Source organism: Aedes albopictus, chromosome 1, assembly GCF_035046485.1.
Source record: "Aedes albopictus strain Foshan chromosome 1, AalbF5, whole genome shotgun sequence".
Taxonomy (NCBI): Eukaryota; Metazoa; Arthropoda; class Insecta; order Diptera; family Culicidae; genus Aedes; species Aedes albopictus.
In genome coordinates, this window is record NC_085136.1 from 169,516,938 (window position 1) to 169,542,883 (window position 25,946).

The window sequence follows — 25,946 nt, forward strand, 5'->3', positions numbered from 1 at the left end:
CGGAACAGGTGGTCCGTAGTGCTATTCTAAGCCGGCAACTACACGGGCGGAAATGGTTTATTAACAATGAAAAACATAACATGTAAAAGAAAAAAAAGTAGAGCAAATTGTGATCTTGGAATTTTTCTGCATTTAAATTAACAAAGCTAAAAAAATACAAGATCAAAATTTGTTATGGTAGATCTTACGCCGTAACGCACCATTATAAGGTGATCTACCCACGTTACGGGAATAAAACTGTTTCTACCTATCTGGTCAGATAAGTTTGTTGACATCTTGTGCCTCCAACTTGAACTTACACGATACTAGATGTAAAATTGAGTCCAATTTGCCATTCAGTCATGAAATGTTTACGTACGTTGATGGTTTACGTCATGTGTAAATTCCTATTTTTTAAGAGTGTAGCCAAGATAATAGTACGGAAAAGTACGTCATCATGAATACATAAAATAAAAATCTAGAATACATAAAATAAAAATCTAGAATACATAAAAGAGAATTTTAAGCATTTTACACTTGTACTTGTACTTGTACTTGAGTTATTCCTACAATCCTGTTATCACGAAGTATGTATTGTAGAATCAGCTGTTCTTAAACACACCCTCTTTTCCTCATATTTGTATTTGAACACAAGTCAAGCACCTTACTTAGCACGTGAAATTTACAAACCATAAACTATAACGTGGATGGAAAGAAATTTGAATGGTTTGCCGTAGAATGGAGAGTTGTAGGAAGCGTACGCCGATACAATATGTATTCAGATGTAATTATTTAAATTCTTGTCATTTGCGTATCATGGATAAGAGGAAAAATAAATTCACTTACAGTACGAATGAACCATCCGCAAGATAAAGTGAGCTCATATTAAAATGGGGGTTCTTAAGATATTTAAAAATGATGAACATTATGCTCGTAATAGTAACTTCGATGTGACATGATTTTGTGCCTTTGCTTATTTATGCAACAAAAATTGACTGACGAACAGTAAAAATTATAACACAGAAAAGTTTCGAAAATGCGTCTTATTGACTTCCAGAGTTCTTGTTCAATTATAGAAATTAGCAAACAATGTTAAAGTGAAAATTCGATAATTTATTTGAATCTTTAGCTTTCGGTTATGTTTTTTGTTGGAAAGATACTTATTCAATTTCGGAAAACATGAATGAATTGTAAACTATCAAAGTGCTACTACAGGTGTAGCATGTAGCATGTGGCAGTCATTATGACGCCCACGCGTCGCCTGACTGGCTACTGATAGCAGAAGTGATGATGGTGACGAATATGATGATGGTGATCACTGCAGTTGTTGCTACGGAGAGCTACGGAAATAGAAACGAAGAAGGAGGTGGAATGGAAGCTTCTTGTCTTCCCAAGCTTCCGATCGTACGCAGCCAGCCAGGAAGCATGTTAAGGGTAGTAATCGTCTCATTCAGCGAGCAAAAGAATTCTCGGAGAGCTTTCGCGTGCATGTATTCCTTTTGTACGGGATGACCTTCTGATGGCTATATATTAACGTCAGGTTTTCCGCCTTACGCGTCACTTCTAGTCGGATTTTCTTGTACTCGGGCGGATCGGTTTCGGTGATCGGTGGGTTCTTCCGCGGGAAGCGTTCAATTGATAGATCCTTTTTTTTTTTGAGAAGTCGGTTTTCAATATGCGTTTTCCGGGAAGCAGTGCAATGTGGTTCGTCGCTACATTCGTGTTTGTTCATAAACCAACGGAAAGCCAAATCAACTGTAAGCAATAATGCTATTTAAATATAATATCACATGTAATACAATAATGCCTTTCTCGATAGAAGTTTGAATTAGAATGTGCACTGGAAACAACGATAAAATATCTAACACTGCATCACTAATGCATTGGTTTGATTTATTTTGGTTATTTGACATTAATCATTCGTAGGTCATATAGTGGTAATCACGTTCAAATGTATGCGTGCCTTTTTTGTAGATGTAGTTGTGAAACTGCGAGGAAAATATTTGCACTCTTGCCCCGAACGTTAGTTTCATCATTATTTACCCGTTTTACCCAAATCGATTGGGTAATATTTGCATATGCAATCTGAGTAGCCTTTCAATCGGCGTGCACTTTTGTGTGAGGAAAAATTTGCGCTAGTGTTCGTGTGTTGAAATGTCACTTATCTCTATACTGCTACCTATTACCACAGAGAACAGACATCCAAGTCCAATTCGCGACTACGAAGGTTGATGAGCCGGGAAACACTCTTTCTTCCTACGGGGTTTCTTATGGGAGTATGAGTGAAAAAAAAGCAAAAAATCTTCCCTCCTTCACTTTCTCACAGAAAACCGCAAACAAAATCATCACCTTCGAAGTCCCCAATCCAAATTTTGTGTTAGGAATATTTCATCGGCAACACAAGTGGCATCATCGTGGCGCTTTAATCGGTTAATTTCCCATACTAATTTAATCCACCACTTGAAATGTTTCAATTCACCGCTGACTGTGGCAATATGGTGTTTGGCGGCGTTAGTGTTTTCATCGTGTATTGATTTGCAACATTACTCAAGTGAAGATTCAAATGCTTACACAGTTTTCTGAATGAAATCTGTTCTAGCCTGGATGTCTGTTCTCTATGCTATTACATTTAGTTCTATGCGTTCATCAAAGGTCGAGGTGAAAGCTCTCCACCATGGATGATGTTTGCCTGCCATAGTCTTGGCTTGTGACCAGGTCAAATGCCCATTATTCCTTCTTGTTATGGCTGTGTCGCCATGGATTTCTAGATCCTGCTTCTGCTGTGATGTCTTGCTGGGTTCCAGTAGTGGTTCCAGTCTAATGAATGCAGTGTCGCGAAGCATCAGCGTACAAGTCACAAAAAAGCTGATAAACACCAAACTTGTATCACCCTGTCTCTGCGGTTTCTGATTCGCTCTCTCTACAGTCGCTAACACCAGAAAAGACAGAATCCCATCAAAGTCACCCGGTCACCCTTGTTTTGCTACAATCACCCTGACTTGGATTCGGCTCATGTGAGTGTCATGACTCTCTCTGTCACCTCAAGCAGATGCACGCGCAACAGCATGTAAAACTATGCATGTGTATTATCACAAGCACGGTACTACGTCATAAATCCTATTCGTTTTGCATAGCTCAGTTTAAACGCACACATTGAGCGCACCACGCAGTTCACCCTGGCTACGGCAAACGCTCTCACTTCGCCTGTTATGCATCGTTGCTCAGAGAGATTGATTCTCTAGCAACCCGCCTGAAGCATACTCAGCAACTGCTATCAATGCAAAGCTGCGAAGGGTGGAACCCACAACATGTTTGTCATTCCAGGCATGACATGCTAACTGGTTCGTATCACCTTGGGAAGGGTGACTCCAGAAAGCGGTTCAAGTGATTGTCTCGTGATGGTCGCGATTATTCGCAAGACTGAATGAATGTTTGTAGATTTTGCTTCTGCCCCGCACTTGTCACGAAAAATTCCTCGTTTTTCAATAAGACCGGTGATCTTCTCAGAGACATGGCCCCCAACATGTTTTCATGATTAAAACGATCAAAAATGTGTTCATAACCAATGAACACCAGGTAGAGAGGTCTCTTGGAATTCACTGATTTGCTTTAGGATAATACAGAGCGTTACAATATGATTCACACAGGATCGTTCGGCATGGAGTTCTACCAAGACGAATTGCATCCAGTTGCCTGGAAATATCGCGATCTCTTATAGGTTATGTTGCAGAATAACTTATGCAGAAGATTGGCGGTTACTACATTGTCAGCTTTGCGCATCTTGACTGATATACGATCGAATCCATGGGCTCTATTCGATTTCATGCTACGGATGACTGTTTCTATCTCCTGCAACGAGCTTCGGTTTTGTCACAAGCAATGCCTCGATCCCTTGGCGGATCTTGTCGAGATGTTAGTGGCGGGGTTGAAACTTGAAAAAGGTTTTTAAAGTGTCATAAGTAATATCAGTGCAGCGTTTCAACTGGTCAGCCGGGTCGGCTAACACAACTGTTAGTGTATGTAGAGGAGCGTATACATAAGCGTTCCAATCACACGTCTTTCTCGAGAATCGGATAGCGCTGACGGGCTGCGTGTTTTCGTTCCTTACTCGCGGCTTTGTCGTTTCTTCGCTGTTAGCGCTACGGTTGTTCCGCATAGCTATCAAGAAGTCTCCGTCTCCATTTTCGGCTGGTGCAGATGAGGTTGATTGGATTTTTCGTGAAGTCACCACAGCAAACTCTACTCACTGTATGGTTGATGGACCACTACTGCATTCCATTAGCTATAATGTTTTCTTTGTCATGTATTTTGGTAACACCAACATCGGTTGGTGCGTAACATTGCATCATGGAACATGAGGAGGAGTCGAAGCCTATATTCTGAATCTGAGGTACAATTATCTTCTCTTAACCCTTATGTGGCCAGCAGGGTACCCGGGTACCTTTTTCGATTTCAAATCTCGATATTTTTATGATTATTGAGAGTAGGAAGTTGAAACTCTGCTAAATCTTAGAACTTGTCTATTAATTGCCTATTAGAACTGAATGTTTAAAAATGCAATTTAATATCATTTAGCAGAAAAAGAACAACACCGAATGTCTCAATCGCATTAGGAAATAAGAATGTGGAAAAATGTGAAAGGGTTAGGGATTTAGGAGTAATCTTAGACTCTAAACTTACATTCGTTGACCACTACAACACAATCATTCACAGGGCTAATAATATGCTAGGGTTCATTAAGCGCTTCTGCTATAACTTTCATGACCCATTAGAGTGGGTCAACGTTGTATGGAGAAACTTTAAATTTGATCGCATCAACCCGGAACAAAGCTTTTTCAAACTGTATTGGCGGCTAAAACAACTGTGCAAAACTTGGAAGCGATTGGTTGCGTCCCCGTATTCCGCATTGCGATTGAAATTTGTATGGAATTTAGTATGGGAAAACGTGCTTTTTTGCATTTTTCTCCTAAATTGAATTTTTTGGTCTAAAACGATCTAACTAATAACGTTAAAGTGTAGCCTAGGATATGCCGAAAAACTTTGCCAAAGACCGCAAAGTGATCCGATGCTTGTGGAAAAAGTTATTCGCTTGGTAACTTAGGCCAAAAATTAAGATTTTATTATTGATGTTATTCCTTTACATGTTAAATGTTAAGCATCACCGGGCAATCTGTACGTTATAACTTTTTTCAAAAGTGTCGGATCACTTTGCGGTCTTCGGCAAAGTTTTTCGGCATATCCTAGGCTATACTTCAGCGTCATTAGTTAGATCGTTTTAGACAAAAAAAAATCAATTTAGGAGAAAAATGCGAAAAAGCACGTTTTTCCATACTAAATTCCATACAAATTTCAATCGCAATGCGGAATACGGGGACGCAACCAATCGCTCCCAAATTTTGCACAGTTGTTTTGGACGCCAAAAGGAATCGAAAAAGCTTTGTTCCAAAAAATCGACTTTGTTGACCCAGTCTAGACCCATATACAATTAAAACACTTTATATTGCCTATGTTAGATCTATTTTAGAATACTGCAGCACTGTATGGTGTCCTTTTTCAACCCCGCACCAAGAAAGATTAGAATCAGTGCAAAAACAATTTCTACTGTTTGCTCTTCGTAAATTAGGCTGGACATCATTTCCACTTCCGTCTTACAAAGCACGCTGCATGCTTATTGACTTACAAACTCTGCAAGAGCGGCGTGAAATCGCAATGATTTCATTCGTAAACGATATCGTTTCGCATCGTATAGACTCGCCTGAAATCTTATCAAAACTAAATTTGTATATACCTACTCGGCAATTAAGAAGTCGGAATATTTTCGCAAGTAACCACCACCGAACAAACTACGCCAATTTTGGGCCTATAAATCGCATGATGGTTGCTTATAATAAACATTGCGAAACGATTGACTTTACCATGTCCAGGCAAAATTTGAAAACATATTTTCGTACCATTAGAAATAGGAACACCTCAAAAAACAAAACACTACATAATCTAATTCATTTTTTAAATATATTTTTCAATGTATTTCATAATTATAATATTAAGAAATAAGAAAAAAATATGTATATGTATAATGTACTAGTCTACGTCGGTTGACGAAATGAAATAATTGGGTTGATCAAATTCCCAAGTGAGGAGGGGTAGGGGGGGGGGATGTTTCTGATTTTTTTTATTACGTGGAATGCCGGCAGGGTACCGGGTACCCATGAAACCGAAACAATCATATTTCCGTCAATTTTTCACCGATTTTAAATTTTGGCTCATTTAACTCAAAAACTCATTATCTATCTAAAAAAAATGTGGTTGCGCCGATCTGATGACTGTAGTTTTCGGAAAATCCTGATTTTCGAGAGCATGTCCTTTTATCATATTGAATCCCACATTGTTGAGCCTAGGATACCGTATAGTGGCCATTGCCAGCCATGGCCCCACGGGAAGCCTGATCCGAAATCGCAGCTACAAAGTCAACACGTTTTATGATCCCAGGCTGGTCAGATACTATATGCTGAAGCAATTTTAGGATTATTGATACCGATATTGCCATTAATCTACCCAAAATTCCGAGCATTCTTTTGTATAAAAACATAAGCCCGGAAATCCGGATTTCCCGGCATCCACGGATCGGACCGGTCTAACCAAATATTATATAGATAGATAATGAGTTTGTGAGTTGAATGAGTAAAAAATAAAAAATAAAATAGGTGGAAAATTGACGGAGATATGATCATTTCAGTTTCGTGGGTACCTAGGTACCCTGCCGACATTCTACGGGTGTTTTTTTTTGCTGGTCACACTACGGTTAATCGTAGTGTGTATGTGAGCGCTGAAAAGGAGAACATCTCCAGGGAGACGGGAAAGGTTATTACCTCACAGGCTGGAGTACAGCTGAATTCTACCAACTGCCAATTTTTTTCTGCCAAGTTCGTCTAACAGATTTTAATCAGTCTTCTTCTTATCGTACCGTCTCAACAAAGCCTGCTCTTCAGCTTAGTGTTCTATGAGCTCTTCCACAGTTATTAACTGAGAGCTAACTCTGTCAATGATTATTGGATCGGATCGTAGTAAGCAGTGCGCGCGGACGTGAATCGAAATTTATCTGTCACGGTTTTTTCCGTTCTCGTGAATTTTGTATTTGTACACAGCAAAATTTCATTTCAGTTAAGGCTCCTGGATTTGAATACCTATCTAATTTTGTTCAGCTGAGGACGCAAGGACCTTACCGGTGCATACTTACCTTACCGATCAGGCTAAGGCCGGGGTGGCCTCTGCTGCACATAGTAGCCGTCTCCATTCCACTCGGTCCATGGCTGTTTGTCTCCAGTTCCGCACTCTGCGTAGGGTCCGCAGATCGTCCTCCACTTGGTCGACCCACCTAGCTGATGCAGCTCGTGGTTCATTCGCCTTCTCCAAGTCCCGTCTTCCATCTGCACTCCGCCGTAGATGGTACGCAACACTTTCCGTTCGAAAACTCCAAGGGCTCGTTAGTCCTCTGCACGTAGGGTCCATGCTTCGTGCCCATAGAGATCGACCGGCCTAATCAGCGTTTTGTAGATAGTTGACTTCGTGTTGGAGCCCTTTGCCATCATGTACTTTGTCTTCGACACATTGATGACTAATCCGATTCGCCTGGCTTTACTCTTTAGTCGGATGTACGTTTCCGCCATCGTCTCAAATTTACGGTCTTCGTGAAAATCGTTTCACTCGTGTTTATCCCCGCTCTCCTAATTACACCCTCTAAAGCAATGTTGAACAGCAAGCACGAAAGACCATCACCTTGTCGTAACCCTCTGCGAGATTCGAAGGGACTCGAGAGTGTCCCTAATACTCGAACTACGCACATCACTCGATCCATCGTCGCCTTGATCAATCGTATCAGTTTATCCGGGAATGCGTATTCGTGCATAATCTGCCATAGCTGTTCTCGATCGATTGTATCATACGCCGATTTGAAATCGATGAACAAGTGATGTGTGGGCACGTTGTATTCGCGGCATTTCTGTAATACCTGGTGGATGGCGAACATCTGGTCCGTTGTAGCGCGTTTACCCATTAATCCAGCCTGATATTGCCCCACGAACTCTCTTGCAATCGGTGATAGACGGCGGCATCAAATTTAAGAGAGTACCTTACCGGTGCATACAGTGCCCGAATTAAATATTTTTTGCTTTTGTGTTGGTGGTTTCGGCTGGCAGTAGGATTCATTGATTAGTGAATATCGATTCGAATGAAAATATAGGGTAATTTTCCAATTGCTGCACGGCTAAAAATTCGCCAATTGTTGCACACCTCATAAGAATAACATGGAGTGTGCAACAATAGGCGAGTTTTTAGCTGTGCAACAATTGGAAAATTACCCTACTCAATTGTTGTGTTAAGGAGCAAGTTTTTTTATCCAATTTATTTATTAAAGGCTCGCTTGTTTAATTGAAAACTACTGAGCCGAGAGTCGCAAAGAATAATTTGTTATTCTAAAATACAATTCATGTAAAAAAACACTAATAATGGGTCCTGCGAGCGCGTTTCTTTCTCGGTGTAGATCCGGATCTAGAATCCGATCTAGTAGCGAACTGCACAGCAAATAATTTTGTAATATCCAGGCGCGTAATTTCTGGCGATGTATCCATTTTGAACGTAATTTCATTCGCTTACATCGTTTTCCAACATTTATCACACTCACTATGTACACCCTGGTTGGCACAGGAAAGTGTCAACAAACCCATTTCAATGGATATTTAGAAGCAGTATCATATTTATCACCTTCCTTCTAACTCGGTGAAATAGCCGAGAGGCAAGGTACACGGCTCACAATCAACGGATCAGTGTACGAATCCATGCCAATATTTTACTTATATATGATTCATCAATCGTTCCGGTTCTAGCGATTGCTAGACCCACTTTCAAGCTGCGGCGGCTGATTTGCTGCGTAGAACGGTTGTAATTTTTACATCAATTTTACGACGTGACTTATGTGCATCGAAAATGATGTGATATTACAAGATTTTTTTTGCTGTGTGGGCACGACGCTGAGCGGCCTGTGGGTTCGCCATCGCTTCCGTGATAGCCTTTGCTACTTCTTCCAATGCCTTTATACCTTCTTTCCGGCGTATCTCTTTGTCTGCATCAGCTGCGGTTTCACAAACGATTGTTTCCCATTGCTGCTCTTCCATCAGGTCCGTAGGCTGCTCCGTAATTTCTTCTTCCAGAATCTAAATAATTTCACTTTCTGTTACTGTTTCCGAAGACAATTCGTCAGTTACTTTCCCTGATACTACGGCGGCGTATGAGTGCGAACTTGATGGTCCCTGTAGTCGCTTGTTCCGAGTTGCACGCTGCGGGCAAGAGTCCCGTCGGTGCCCCGTTTGTTGACACGAAAAACAAGTGTCCTTGAGTCCACTGTAGAAAATTCTACCCTTTCCGATTGAGTACTTCGATTGACGGCGGTATCTCCTGCTTCACGTCGATGTTCACACCGCGAACACCGGTGAACATATGGTCCAGTCCCAAGTCCGCGGGGAATTTTTCGCGTATCACACGATCCACATGTCCGTACGATCTCCGCCAGTGCAAGATTATTGTCGCTCAACTCCGGCGGCAGATCAAACACGCGAACGTATTGCATGTTGTACCAGTGATGCACATACGTACCACGATAGATTCACTATTATTGTAGGTGAATTTTCGCGGCTCCGAGTAAAAAGGAACGCATCCATCATTGCTTCCAAGTTAACAAACTTGACAAACAGTGACCGGTCGTTTGCTGTTTTGTCCAACTACTTAATGAATTGAGCAATTTCTTCCCACGACGGTCGACGGCTGCCGGGAGGGAACCGAAATTGTGCCGTGTTTACAATGTCACTCATTTCGATTAGCTTCGATGACACAAAAAGCACCAACTTTTTTTCGGCTCAACTTTTCGGTGGTGCTTTCACGGTATTTCGTAACGATCGTAACCAGATTAATAGCACAAAATCGCGTGGAGGTGGTGTCCTTATTGCCGTGTCTACTCGATTGTCCTGCAGTATCGATATGTCTCCCGTTAGCGATAAGCTCGAACAAATCTAGGATAAAATCCGGTCACCAGATAAAACTATCGTCATCGGCGTTTTGTATCTCCCACCAAATCGTAGATCGAACCGTGCGGATATTGAAGAACATGTAATCTCGTTAGGATCGGTTGTCGCCAAATTGAAATTTTCCGATGTTGTTCTTCAATTTGGAGACTACAACCAATCAGGTCTTGTTTGGTCTACTCCCGTGCAAGGTTTCCCCTCTATCAACGTCCAAGAATCCACCGTTACCGAAGCTAGCTCCATTCTGTTGGATGGATTCAGTTTGAATGGTATGACTCAGATCAATAATGTAATTAACCGCCACGGAAAACTTTTGGATTTAGTATTATCGAACGATGCTGGTCTGGACGTGTGTACTGTTTCAGAAGCCACCGAACCATTAATTGACCTAGATTCCGTGCATCCAGCCTTTCAAGTGATTATGAAGTTGACACCGCCTACTATTTTCGAAGATATCCTGGACTCTTCTACACGAGATTTTCGCCGTGCTAGTTATGAAGCATTGCATGAAGCGCTTGGTAGCATCGACTGGAATTTTCTAGAAAGTACCGCCGACGTGGACGACTTAGTAGATTACTTTACCAGCGAAGTGACGAGAGTGATTGCCCAACATGTTCCTGCCCGTCGAGCGCCTCCCAAACCTGTATGGTCCAATCTCCGATTGCGTAAATTGAAGCGTTTGAGATCGAAAGCTTTGCGGAAATATTCCAGATCACGATGCCCTTTACAGAAGCGATTGTTCGTCCATGCCAGTAACAGGTATCGACTATATAATCGTTTTCTCTACAAACGATATGTGTTACGTACGCAAGAGAATCTTCGTCTAAACCCGAAACAGTTTTGGGCTTTCGTAAACAACAAGAGAAAAGAAAACGGTTTACCTGTGGAAATGTACTTGAAAGATGAAACTGCTACCACGTTGCAGGCCAAGTGCAATTTATTTGCCGTTCATTTCAAATGTGCATTCAACAACGAATCAGCTTCAGCACCACAGATCCTAGAAGCACTAAACGAGACACCAAGCGATGTGATAGATTTTAGCATGTTTCGAATAACTGCTGAACAAGTTAAGTCTGCCATTGAGAAGCTAAAACTGTCTTACTCTACGGGTCCTGATCAGATTCCATCTTGCATTTTAAAAAAGTGTTCAACCGTGCTCATCTATCCGCTTTTGTTACTATTCAATGCTTCGTTACAACAACGGAAATTTCCTCAAGCATGGAAGCTCTCCGAAATGTTTCCGGTATTCAAGAAAGGCGACAAATCTAACATCGAGAGCTACCGCGGCATTACTTCGTTGTGCTCAACTTCCAAAGTTGGAAATCATTATCAATGAGGCCCTTCTATCCAGTTGCAGAAACTATATTGCTACGGATCAACATGGTTTCTTTCCCAAAAGATCAGTTTCGACTAACCTGGTAAGCTTCGTTTCAACCTGTCTACAAAATATTGATTCTGGATTCCAAGTAGATACTGTGGACACCGACCTGAAGGCAGCATTCGACCGAGTTGATCACGGGATATTACTCGGAAGACTGGAGAAAATTGGAATGTCATCATCGTTTGTCCGCTGGTTTAGGTCATATCTCACAGGGCGATCTCTTTGTGTGAGGATGAGACCAGAACATTCAGGCGGACGTGATTTTGTTTTGCCTGTCACGGTTTTTTCGCTCTCCCGTTTTGTGTGGTTTTTGTGATAATTTGGATAGAGCTACGCCATCCGGAAGTTTTAAGCATATGATTTGCGGAATTCGTTTTGCACAATGGTTGTGTTGCTGTTTTGAAGCTCTTATCTTCAAATTGAAGATTTTCGTGTTGTGATTGTGGCGGGAAGGACTTGATATCGTTATTCCGCTAGTGACTGATTTGTTATACGTCGCGAACAAGCGGACACCCAGTTTGCATGCAGCATCGTGTGTTTTTGTCAATGCTATTAAGCTTATATTCTTGGTGTTAAAATTTTAAATCAGAACAGTGTGTTTGTGCATTGATTTGTAGTCTTGTGCTATCCAGAAAATATTGAGAACTTTCGTACAACAACTATGTGCGCGGGTGTTGATCGTTTTTGTGGCGTGACATTTTCCCAGCAGTTATCAGCAGTATCCCACATCAAGAGGAACCTGGCTCAGAAAAGACGATCATCAAATGGATATAAAACCACAAACTTGGTGAGGACGTTTCATGCTTCATATTTCTCTATTGTATATTGTATATATTGAACTATATAATTGCAAATATCTCGGAGCGTTTGGTACGGTATGTCCACGCATCCTTCCTCCCCTGTAGATTCGAGAAGTGATTCGATGTTAAACGAAAGTTTATTATAGTCGAAGAATTTCAAAGAATCATCTCTGCGGTAAACGCTACGCAGTAGGCCTGGCCGCTTTGACGCTTGTGTCATATCTTTGATATGCTGCAAGCATCAATATTGACAAGAAAAATAATTGGGCGTAATCTAACCCGATTATTTTCCAGGATGCTTTCTTGTACTGGCTGCGTATGCGTTAGATTAGATTAGATTAGATTAGATTAGGATGAGACCAGAACATTCAGCATTATTTCGTAACCTCTCCGGAGTTCCTCAAGGCAGCAACCTTGGCCCTTTGCTGTTTATCATTTTCGTCAATGAAATTGCAACACTCCTGCCTCCTGGATGCCGCGTTTTTAACGCCGATGACGTGAAAATCTTCATGGTCATCAAAACCCTCTTCGATTGTGTGGAACTGCAAAACCGACTGAGCAATTTCCAAGCGTGGTGCGTACGAAACTTTCTATCATTAAGTGTCGGGAAATGTTACGTAGTCTCTTTTCACCGAAAGCTAAAACCACTGATCTTCAACTACAGCATAGGCGGACAAACACTTCAACAAATGGAGGATGTTCGAGACTTAGGTGTCACTTTAGATAGTGGGCTTACGTTTCGGACACACTACACAGACATAACCACCAAAGCTAACAAACAGTTAGGATTCATATTCAAAATATCTAAAGATTTTCGAGACCCTCTATGTTTGCGTTCACTCTATTGCTCACTTGTACGTTCAGTTCTAGAATTCGGGAATGTAGTTTGGTGTCCTTATCATACTACTTGGATAAAACGTATTGAAAAGGTACAGAAAAAAATTGTAAAATATGCTTGATCCTGTAAACTTGCCGCCTTACGAAGATCGCTGCCGACTTTTAGAGCTCAATACTTTGGAGCAGAGGCGATTCAACGCTCAAGCTGTCTTTGTTGCTAAAATTTTGAAGGGAGAAATCGACTCGCCTTTAATCTTAGAGCAAATCAATATGTATGCCCCTGAAAGAAGACTCAGACAACGTGGTTTTCTCCAACTAGGCGCGCGCAATGGGCAGTACGGTGAACATGATCCGATAAGATATATGTGCTCATCTTTCAATCTAGTTTTTGACCTTTTTGATTTTAATATGTCCAGTGATAGTTTTCGTTTTAGGTTGTCTCAAAGACGTTAGTATTTTTATGTAATTTGTGTACACGGTAAAATATTTTATAAGTGTTTTAGTTTTATAGTTATTCATTAAGACCTGTGTTGTGTCAGATGAATGTAAAGCATAAATAAATAAATAAACTTTTCGAAGCCAAAGCGAAAAAACGGGAACAAAGCACGCTTGATAACACTGCTGAAACAACAGCGGAGGACAAAGCAAAACCGAGTAGCAAAGAGCACACAATACTCGACGACCGCTGCGGCAGAACTGCTTAAGGAGCAAGCTATTACCCTTTGTGGAGAAGCTGCTGCAACGCGAAAGAAACAATGGAAGGTCTAAGGTCCAAGTGGATTCGGAATTCCGGCTCGCCATGGTGTTGCCGATTGCTGGGGTCAGGATTAACCGGTGAAATCTTTCTGATTTGTTTTGAGTAACATAATTGTGAAACATATTGATAATGGGTCAAAATCTGTGTCATCACTCGGTGGATACGCCTCGCTGATTATACCCAGATGCAGTTGGTTGCTCGACCGTGGTAAGACCGGTAGGCTGTTGTTGTTGTTTTTATTTAATTCATTGTAGTGTTTTAACTTTTCTCAACTTTTTTGTAGCGATTGCTGTATTACTTTTCTGTTTCTTATAATATTTCATTCTGTACTATAATAGAGGCATGAATCGGGGAGTGGGTCATCATATTTTTTTCTAGTTTCAGAGAGCGAGTAATGGCGCTTAAGTCTAGGCTTTCGAACTTGGACAGGAGGCTTAAATTCCTATGTCCCATCCCAGGAAGAAGAGCACCGACGGAGTGACGTTAACCTTCTTAGCAAAGTCACTCCCAACGAATTTATTTAATATCCATACTACATACTATCCCGAGCGGTTGGTACGAGATGTCCCCATTCTATAGCTTTACTGTGGCATCAATATCCACATCAAGACGCTGCACAGTAGGCCTGGCCGCTTCAATTCTTATACTACATCTCCGATGTGTTGCAAGCATTGATAATGACAAGAAAAATGATAGAAGTAGTCGATTCTATTATTTTCCAGGATTCTTTCAATGAATGGCTGTGTAGACTAGACTAGACTAGAGAGATTACTCTGTCAATGATTATTTTGCATGTTTATTTATATCATGTGGCAGGCACGAAGATACTTTACGCCCAAGAAAGTCAAGGAAATGGTTTAGCTGAATACCCACCCCTTCACAACTGTCGCTTTACTTTACTTAGTCCGAGGATCGAATGCTTCATACGGCATGCCTCATTGGCAAGTTGTACCAGTTTACTCTGCTGAGTTAGGGTTAACGTGTATGTTAAGTTTCATTACGTATTCGTTGGTTAGCGCTAAATGCCGTTACCATTAAATCAGATTAGGGAGCCTAGTAGCCGTGCGGTTAGGATCACCAAACTTGTAATCACGCCATGCGTTGAAGTGAGGGTTCGATACCCGCTCCGGGCGATGAAACTTCTCACGAGAATAGTTTCTTCTTCGTATCACTCTGTATAGTCGCTGGCTGAAGACGCGTCGTCACCAAAACGTAGGCGTACTGTGTTTGGTCGGGCCATCACTAGGTGGCGGTAGTGGGCAAAACAATGCCAGCACTGCTAGTGGTCAATCGACCATCTACCGAATATTTGAAACAACCGTTAAAAAGTGATCGATAGGTACCGAGCAGAGTGTGGCGTATGTTTCTCTGTGTTTAATCCATGCTTACGTTATTTTTAGAAACAAAACAAGTAACTTTTCACAAGCAAGTTTCATGAATAATGCATTAATTTAGACGACTGAACTCAAAGATAGTACGGATATATACATAGTTTTGCATATCATTATTCGTCTCTGTTGAAATATGCATCAAATATTTTTCCCACGATTTGCATAAGATTTGCCGGTATATCTACTACATGTACCGTTGTACCGAACTGTATGCAAATATGTAATGTTCAGTTGTTTTACTGATACGCGCTGGCTACCATACGGGTAAGAGGCGGGTAAGTTATTCAACTGTAGGGGAAATGGGGGTAAAATGATCACCCTTAGCGTTTGGCGTCATTTTCAATGGAAATATGTAAAAAAAATCTTTTTTACCATGTTATATCGTAGATGGTATTATGTTCTAAACATTCTAGAAGAAAAAATTGCTCAAAACTACTGTTTTCTTTACTTTTTTTCGATTGCAAAGAATTCTAGAAAACCAAGTAGCGAAAAACAGTGAGGGTAAAATGAACAAACCATGGGGGTAAAATGAACACATATTCAAAAGTTAATTTAAACGTGTAATTTCGATATTTTCAACTGCATGTCAGCAAATTTGATGTATAAATTGTATGTGCTACGATTTTGAAGCTTCTTATATGAAGTTTAAAATGTACTGAAATAATTATTTGAAAAAAATGTACTAAAACAGGCGAATTTTTTAATAACAATCTTATTTTGTTGAAGTAAGATATGTTTTCTTAACTCTAGTTGCGTAACGATAAACGTTAGAGATTTCAGTATACCGAGTTTGAACAAAATCTTGTAAAAATTATATAAAGTTTGAACCAACTGTTCATTTTACCCCCAAGCTCTGTTTATTTTGGAATTACTTCTAAAATTGTATTAAAAACAAAAACTTTTTTTTCTTCACTAAATATTTTGTTTTAGGAGTAAATGATTAGAACATGGTGTCACAAATGTAGAAATTTACGAATAATGGACGAATTGGCCTTAATTACGATTAGCTCAGTTTTACATCAGACCATATTGTTTGCATGATTTTCGCTATTTTCCTGATTTTAAAGTGGTTTAGTTAATTTTTAAGTTCAATATCAGCAGAAGTACAATGATTTAAGTTGTTGCATAGAACCCAATCGTTAAAATATGCAAAAATAGCCTAAATGCTAAAAAACACCACCCTGTTCATTTTACCCCCCTGTTCATTTTACCCACAATTCCCCTACTCAGCACTAGGATGCTATTCAACCAAAAATGCACGTTGGTCTATCATCGATGACGTGAGTTTTTGATGAGAAGGGTTCAGAATTAACAGGGAACAAAATACAAAATACCAAGATGGGATAAAATGACCCAACTCATGAAATCATTCATGAATGTGATTTGATCATTATACTATTGGTGAATGGTTTGCTAGAAACATCCTTCTAGAAGCCAGGCAGGCAAACCCACGGAAAAATTTTTGATTTCCCAATAAAAAATTTCAACTTGTGGTTTTTCTTGCTTCCGATTAAGGTGAAACATCAAGAAAGCCCATGACAATTTTGCATGCAAACTTTAGAGGCACAAATCTGACGAACGAAGCATCGAACCAAGCCGCACTTGTTTATCCTGGCTTTGCTCACTTGCAAAAGAGGCAGCTTTTCCAAATCTAGAGCATTTGTTTTCGAATGTTCAAGATTGGCGCTCTTGAAAATGTGAGTAGGGGACCAAGTTGGCCATTGTGGCAGCCGTGTTTGTATTCACTGAAGTTTCCCGTTTAGGTTTTCTGGTGATTTTGTTATCAGTCAAGTGTTTCCAAGGAGATTGAGAAACATATGGAGGCGCATGGTTGTTGATGCCTACGCTATCCATATGTTAGGGATCATTTGAATATGATGACCATCGTTTAGGGTAGAGGGGGGTTGTAAAAGTGTGATACTCCATGTATTGAGTATACAAAAAAGCGGGACAGACGGGAAAAGGGGTCTGAAATAGTTATTTATGCAACAAGTCGCAAAATGTTGTTTTTTTTTCAGCACGAATGGTACATTTGTCCAACGAGGCTTGCCGCTATTACGAAAAATGCAGTAGGGTCTTCTCTAGATTACATACTTCTACAGACCGTGCTACAAAAGTGTAGTGACTCATCAACTGCCATTCATCCTGCTAGTGTTAATACAAATTAAATTTAACGAAAAAAAGTATGTGCCCAAAAGAGCTACTTTTCAGCTTAACCCTAGTAGAATGTTGAGGTCAATATGACCCAGACAGGCTAAACGTGTACTACGCCATCGTGGTGCGAAAAACATAACATCTTAAGAATGTTAAGTGTTGAAAAGTAGTACTTTTCGGCACTTTTGTTTTGGTGAAGCTGCTAAGCGAAAAGTTGACGTTTTCCTAACGGAATGGCAAAAAGCATGTTTCGAGATGGACTTGTTTTCGTAAAGTGGTATCTTACCCCATGGCAGATTGGAAGATGGCCTTTTTGCACTACTTCCGTTTTATGAATTAGTTTTTTAAATCCATGAAAATGCATTACTTTACAAAAATACTTTTGGTACGAGCCGTACATTTATCCCACGACGCTTATCCCACGACGAGTTGGCAACCGGATTTGAACCAAGAACCTTGAGATCACCAAGCTACCACTCAGCTATCGAACCGGTTGATATGAGGGGAAACAAAACTCATACAGGGTGCGTGCGGTAATTTTGCACTAACCTTCAAACAGGAATATTTCATCAAAGGGTTGCAATAAAAATATAAATCCCACATCATCAAATGCACCATATTTCTAGTGAACTGTGAAAAATATAAAACCATTAATAATCAAAAACGTGGTGGTATTAGAAAATATTTTCAGATCCTATGTTTTACACTAGCGCGCCCAATAACATTTCGGGTTCTACTATTTGTTGTGTAAATAAGACGAAATCAGTAAAATGTAATGTGTAAAAGCCCGATAAGGATACACTAGACGTAATGATACAAATATGCTTCAAAAATTATAATTTAAATTATTTTGACGTGGTGATTTTAACACATTATCGAATAGCATCAATAAAAACTGATTGTTTTTTCACTAAGTCTAGGGTATAACTTTTTTTTTAGCAAGCATCGGATCACTTAGCGGTCTTCAACAAAGATGTTCCACATAGAATTCCCTATAATAATAATTATAATAAGGGTTATTGAACGCTTCCAGTGCCATCTAGTGGCAGAAAACAAAAACTCTGCCATTCCTGCACATATTTGTACCAGTTTTACCATTTAAACTTCAGACTAGTCGAGCGCTACCTAAGACCTTATCAATTCAGCTCAAATTTGTGCAGTAGCTTATGGGAGTTTAAAACAGCAAATTGAGGTGGTCAGACTTAGGATATTTTAGTTTTAAATTTTCTCATAAATGTTTGAGCAGCCCTTGTAGAATACCATTGCTTAAATTAGAATTTCCGACATCTTCCAGTTATTTCTCCGCTATCTTCCATTCCAGCGATGTAGTTTTTTGCAGGTAACAAGCCTAAGGAATCTCCCAACTACACTGAAAAAATCAGCTTCATAGCGTTCTTGACAGCTGAGAAAATGCAAATAGTATGCAGCTGCTCCATATATTTATACTCAAGTTGTTCGCATTTTCGTCTTCTAGAAACCTTTTTTTCAAATTTATGGGTTATTTTTTGAACGGCACACATAACGATGATACCATTGGAGCTCCTCGTACAAAAAAATATTCTAGTTTTACCTAAAATAACACAATTGTTGACCAAAATATAGAGAACAACACTAAAACGGACTTGCAGCGGTTCTCAGGATCGTTCAAAAAAGGTTATCGATATTAGGACCACTTTTTTCTTTTGTTTCTTCATTAAAATAATCACAATTGTTCGCGAAAAAATCATTTAGTATAGATCTATTGTCGAATTATTTTTAAAACATGTTTTATGATTACGATATGATTTAGTGCAAAAATATCGCACGCACCCTGTATAAGAAGCGTTTGTTGGTCGATGATCATGTTTTGCCATGGTAAATTTCAAAACATTTCCATGCTGGTCATTACCGCAAGCCGTCTTCCAATGTATGACTTGGTTGTGTGCACACTGAAAAACAGAAGAATCCAAATTTGAGTATTTTAGATCTCACTTTTGAGTTCTTTTTTGCATCCTCTTTCATTTGCTCTCTTTATTGTTGTCAGAAAGCGAAGAGCAAAACAGCCCAACTTTGATAGTTCGATGCGGGAAGCCAAAATTAAGTGAAGGGCATAGTACTGAACGTTGAGTAATTATAACTGACGGTTGAGAGCAAATAGGCTCAGTATTTTTGGATATTAAGGGGGCTTTTGATGCAGTTTGCGTTGATGTCCTTTCAGACAAACTCCACTAGTAGTGTGGGCTTTCTCCGATTTTAAACAACTACTTGTACAATTTGTTGTCTGAGAAGCACATGTTTTTCTCTCATGGATTCTCGACAACTTCACGAATTAGTTACATGGGTCTCCCCCAGGGCTCATGCTTGAGCCCCCTTCTTTACAACTTTTACGTTAGAGACATCGACGAATGTCTCGTGGAAAATTGCTCGCTACGACAGCTTGCGGATGACGCCGTGGGTTCTATCATCGGACCAGAGGCGGAAGATCTGCAAGGACCATTGCAAGATACTCTGGACAATTTGTCTGCTTTGGCTGTAAAGCTGGCTATCGAATTCTGTCTGGAGAAAACTGAGTTAGTTGTCTTTTCTAGGAAGCGTGATCCAGCAGAGCTAGAGCTTCAATTTTTGGGTAGGGAACTCACTCAAGCTCTTTCGCATATGTATCTAGGGGTCTGGTTCGACTCTAAAGGCACCTGGGGAAAGCACATTATTTATCTGTATCAGAAGTGTCAACAACGAATCAACTTCATGCGTACACTCACCGGAACATGGTGGGGAGCCAACCCGGAAGATCTGATAAAGCTTTATCGTACAACGATACTGTCGGTTCTTGAATACGGTAGCTTTTGCTTTCAGTCCGCCGCGAAAACACACATCCTGAAGCTAGAGCGTATCCAGTATCGTTGTCTTCGGATCGCGTTAGGCTGCATGAACGCGACGCACACAATGAGTTTTGAGGTACTAGCAGCAGTACTCCCTTTATCAGATCGTTTCGTGGAATTGTCATAAAGGTTCCTCATCCGCTGTAAGGTGCTAAATCCATTGGTAATTGAAAATTTTGAAAAGCTGATCGAACGAATTCATCAAACAAAGTTTAAGACAGTGTACTACTCGTACATGACTCTGGGGGTTAACCCTTCTTCGAATGTTCTCATCCGTGATTGCTTCCAAGACTTCTCCAATTCCACTATAATTTTTGATCTGTCCATGTTGCAAGAAATCCGTGGAATTCCAGATCCGCTTCGATCGGAGCACATTCCAAAAATTTTTGCAAGCAAGTTTGGTCAAGTCAGTAGCGACAGAAGGTTTTTCACTGACGGGTCAAAAACAAATGATTCCACTGGATTTGGTGTGTTTAATGAGCGCCGCCCATAAACTTCAAAGTCCTTCCTCAGTATATGTCGCAAAATTGGCGGCTATGCACTACGCATTATAGGACACTGCTTTGTTTTGGTTGTGTATGGGATTTTGACGTTTCTTGGCCTTGTTGTTTTCAAAATTTGTGTAAGAGTGAAAGAGAAGGAGAGAATTTCATGCAGTGCCCTATAGCGAATTGCCTCTCTTCCCTCTGATCAATATTTCATTTTAAGGATAGTAGACTCCCCGTATTTCCTGAGCGAAATTCGATCAATTCTGAGTGCTTTATTGCATCAAGCATATAGCATCACCTTGGTTTGGGTCCCTTCGCATTGCTCGATCCCGGGCAACGAGAAAGCGGGCTCACTCGTCAAGGTGGGCGCTATGGAAGGCGATATTTATGACCGTCATATCGTCTTCAATGATTTTTTTTTTCGATTGCTCGTCAGCATGCCTTGGTCAGTTGGCAACAAAAATGGGATGCAGGGGAATTGGGCAGATGGTTACATTCAATTCTCCAACAGGTATCGAAGACGGCGTGGTTCAAGGGGTTGGACATGGGTCGAGATTTTATCTAGATAATGTGTCGACTTATGTCCAATCACTACTCTCTGGGCTCGCATTTCTATCCAATAGGGCTCAAAGATAGCAATCGTTGTAGCTGTGGTGCAGGCCATCAGATATCAACCATGTTGTGTGGGAATGCCCCGAATACGAAATTGTCAGATCCGATTTATGTGCATCCCTCAGGGCCCGAGGGAAACCAGAAAAGGAAGACATTAGAGATGTATTGGGTAAACTTGATCTTGAGTATATGAAGCTTGTGTACGACTTCTTGAAGCAAACTGAAGTCGTCGTTCGATAAATTCGTCTTGTTGTTCCACTTGCCCACGTCGTGTCTTTGTTTGGTATCCCAGTCTTGTGGCTCCACTTGTCCACCTCGTGTCCCTTCGAACATCGTCTGTTTGTATCGTTACAGGTTGTTTGTCCACTCTACGTTTGTCCAGCAGCAATACACCACACCATGCTGTTAAGTGTCAACGAAAAGCCCTCATCACCCTATCCTTTCCTCAAATATTATTGTTACCTAACCTCGACTATTCAATCACTTAACCTAATTTACAGCTCTATTGTCCACTAGGGCACTGCGTGAGCGATTCCAATTGGAAGCTGTACATACACTTTGTACAGCGCCTAAATGTATTCTATTTCTAATTATACTACATCGAACTGGTGGCCGTTGCGCTGCTTTCACTTTCTATCCTATCATGGTAGAATGATGAGCTCGAGGATGTTGATGTGTGGCTGTTGGTCGTTCCTGTTTCCAGTCCGATTGAGGGTCCATTATGGGTTGCCGTTCGCCGATGTTCAAGTATCCGGGTTCATTTGAGCCATGGGCTCTGAAGAGGGTCAGTGTCAGCTGCTCTCAGGGGGAAAAAGCAACTGACGAAAGTGCCGGGGCTGGGATCGAACCCATGACGATCTGCTTATGAAGCAAACGTGTAGCCACTACGCCACGGGCCCCGGCATAACCTCGACTAAACCGCGAGTTTTACGGTTCCTCAAAACTAACATAATTTTAGTCAAACACATAAAATTGTAAGGAATTAAAAAATAACCGAATTCGAGTCCGTTATGCCTGTTGGCGCATGAGCCTCAAAAAAAAAAGAACTACGACTCCAGGTACTTTATCCGTATGCACCAAAATGAACATTACCTACCTCAACATCGACTCCACCAACTCAAAATTGGCTTCCCGCACGCAACCTCGAGGTTGAGTGGAATGAACTCACTTTTGGGTACTTCTGTTTCTCCGTGCATGCTTTTTATAGTGTGTGGCAGTTTGACTTTTTTTTATCTGTATTAACGAGATTTTTAGCCCTTGGCTAGTTCATCTCGGGACCCACGCTTTACTGCCCTTCCGAAGGAAGAACTCACATTGTGTGAGTTTGTCGGGAGTGGGATTCGATCCCAGGTCCTCGGCGTGATAGTCAAGTGTTCTAACCATCAGACCAGGTCCGCTCCACAGTTTGACGTTTGCGGAACAGGTCTTCTTTGTCTTCTTCACTCCACCAGGTTGGATGATTTTTTCTGGATAAGCAATAACCAGCCTGGAATTCATCGCTGGAAGGGCACATCAAGAGCTCTCACTCTGTTGAACAGGACATGCGTAATATCACAAAAAAATGTGATATCAAGCATAACTTTTCAATCCGACGTAACTCGAGAATGTAAACAAATCCGGGTTAACTGCTGCATGCATGATTCATAAAGCAAATTGAAGAATCCACATCACTGTTTGATGATTTATTGCTTAATTTGTAGCAAATCATTCGCCGTAGCTTAAAAGCGGGTCTAACAATCGCTAGAACAGAACCGACAGACACATCAATTTAAAGTAAAACATTATTGGCACGGGTCATTTCACCGAGTTAGGCGATTGATGATAAATATGATACTGCTTCTATGTATCTGCTAGACCGGGTTTGTTGACACTTTCCGGTGCTACCCAGGATGTACATTGTGAGTGTGATAATTACTGGAAAAAGATGTAACCAAGTAAAATTACGTTCGAAAATGGGTACATCGGCCAGGAATTACGTGCCTGGATGTTACAAAATTATTTGCTGCGTAGGGCATATTAGGCCATCAAATTTTTAGAGATTTTTGACCAAGTGTATCGGTAAGCTTCGTTGGAGCGAGTAATGGCGCTTATGCCTAGGCATTGAAGCCAGGACACATGGAGAAATGCCTGTGCCCCATCCCAGGAGAAGAAACGCCAACTTAAACGGAGTGTGCATTAACCTTCTTAGCAGCGCCACTCCCAACGATTTTATGTTCAAACACCTAAAAGGAAACGGCGGGTAAGGTTGTCCCCGTTTCTTTCTTCATTCAATTCAAAAAGGTTTGTTAGACATGTTGTTCTTAAGTGGATAATCTGATTGCCTTAAATTTTTGAATTATCTCCCAACCCATTATTCTGCACAGTGGGCCTGGCCATTTTAACATTTGCGTCACGTCCCTGACATGCTGCAAATATTAATGCTGACAAGAAAATATCAAAAGATATGTCCTGGATGCTTTTCAATACTGGCTGTGCAAGCACTAGAATAGAATAGAATAGAATAGAAGTGTATCGGTAAGCCTCGTTGGAAGAATGTACGACACTTGCTGAAAAAATCATCATTTTGCAACTTGTTGCAAATTAACAATGCAATAGGTTGAATTGAAGATCATTCGGCTTCATATGAATACTACATTCTCTTAGAATGCTTGAAAATTGTATCGCAGATGCCAAATCTACAATATTTTCTAGAACGACCAAAACGCTCAAAATAAATATGTTAAATACGAATAATACAACAATAACTTTAATAAGTGCAAGAAGGGTTCTGTTCACCATAGTTGGATTTAATCGTGGTTTTCAGTTCCTTAAGGTTGAAGAAGTCGTCATTTATAATCTTCAAAAATTTTAAAGCAGTTTTCGAGTTCGAACCTGGAAATTTCTCAATGTATTTCAGGAGTTCAGTGAACATTTTTAGTGTATTTATTTCCCTTTTAAATGAGAAAACTGCTTTTGATTTTTTTTAATGATGCCGATTATGTCAATAATGAATTCTTCAACCTTAAGAGCCTTCATAACCTCATTCAATGTTGGTAGGTCCACTGCTTGACCGTCATCAACCAAGTATGTATTTCAATCCTATTGCTGGGTATACCTTCATTATTGCTAGCATTCAATGAGTCCTCGAAAATCTTCTTCCGCCTGGTCACCATCGTTTTGTCTGTCGGCAAATTTCCTTCCCGGTCATTGCACATGGCGAGCACTGCCACGGCGCAATATTGTGCCGCTCACCATTGACAGTTGCATAAAATCTCCGCTTATCGTTCCGTTCCGATTCATTCACCGACGCGCTTATGATATTAAACGTAAAAATTCATTGATCCATTAGACATCTCAATTCAGGTTCATTCAGTTTATACTTACATTTCATCAGATAAAATATTAAAAGCAATTTTATTTCTCTGTTCTCTTTGCCAGTTTCGTCGCTTCCCTGTGCTGGTTCCAGCCGTCAGCAACGAATAGTTGGTGGTCATGATTCCGTGCGTGGCCAAACCACCTATATCGCTAGTCTCATGAGACGTGGTGGTCATTATTGTGGTGCATCTATTCTCAATGAGAGATGGTTTCTTACGGCTGGCCACTGCGCATGCAAGTAAGTCTACTTTTGAACAATATCGACACAAATGACGTAGCTTTGTAACAGAGTTATTTCCTTATATTTATTTAAAAGGCCATTTTACGAGGTGAACCAACCGGAGGCTGTAAATCTCAATAATAATGATCAATAATAATAATAAGGCTATTCAACTAGGTTACAAAATTGCTTAATTTAGATTGTAAACTTTACTCTATGTAAACATGGGAGATTCAGTTACGACCGTAGATTATTCTTAGGTCCATGATACATAGTATAAAGCAACAAATTTGCAAAATTTAAATTACATGACATCTAACATAGATCCGCAGTGAATATTACTCTCAATGTATTTTTTTTCTAAAATGACTTCAAATATCCTCAAACATTTTTGAAGACATTATTTCAATCTACCAAAAGTTTTCGTATGACGTACACATACATGAAAAAACTCAATAATCTACTTCAAAAAAAAAATAGGTGAAGAATATTGCAAAAATTATCGTAATAAACATTTTCAGATAGAAACTCATACATTAGCAAAATTTCATTTGAATTGAAAAAGGTAGTACGCGATTCGTGCGTTGAGCTGGAAATGCTCCATACAAAAATTCAGCTAAAATCTATAAATCTACTACCGACTTCACCGATACCGTGTAATAAATGACCTTGACCTAAATTTTATTTGTAGGAGATTTTTTGGTCAACTTTGCGATACAGTGCCGGACATTCAAAGCTAATACACTAAATGCAAAATTACCCTAGCATGTGTATCACTACCCTTTTTGACCTGATACAAAGCATTCTTAAGGTGCCATGGTGCCGCCAATATGGCCTCTTGGTAAATCCGGGTAAAACATCCATTGTTATTTTCATGGAAAGGTTAAACCATAATAATCTGCCTCTCTCGGGATTCCAAGCTTTTCCGGACACCTCGCGATGAGTTCAGAATCAAGAAAGCTTGTACCGTCTTAAGTAGGTACAACGCCTATTTATTCAGTTTCGTCAACCAACGTAGACTAGTACATATACATGCTTTTTT

The 25,946-nt window shown here is 40.3% G+C and overlaps 1 protein-coding gene across 1 annotated transcript in view; it reads left to right on the forward strand.

The window, feature by feature from the left end:
- Window positions 1-1,183: 1,183 nt before the first annotated feature.
- Window positions 1,184-25,946, forward strand: part of LOC109431004 (trypsin-1) — a 30,226-nt gene continuing 5,463 nt past the window's right edge. The window contains exons 1-2 of the mRNA XM_062845797.1: window positions 1,184-1,736; window positions 24,748-24,922. Of these exons, the coding sequence (XP_062701781.1) occupies window positions 1,655-1,736; window positions 24,748-24,922 (257 nt within the window). The 5' untranslated portion in view covers window positions 1,184-1,654. The remainder of the gene's footprint in view (window positions 1,737-24,747; window positions 24,923-25,946) is intronic.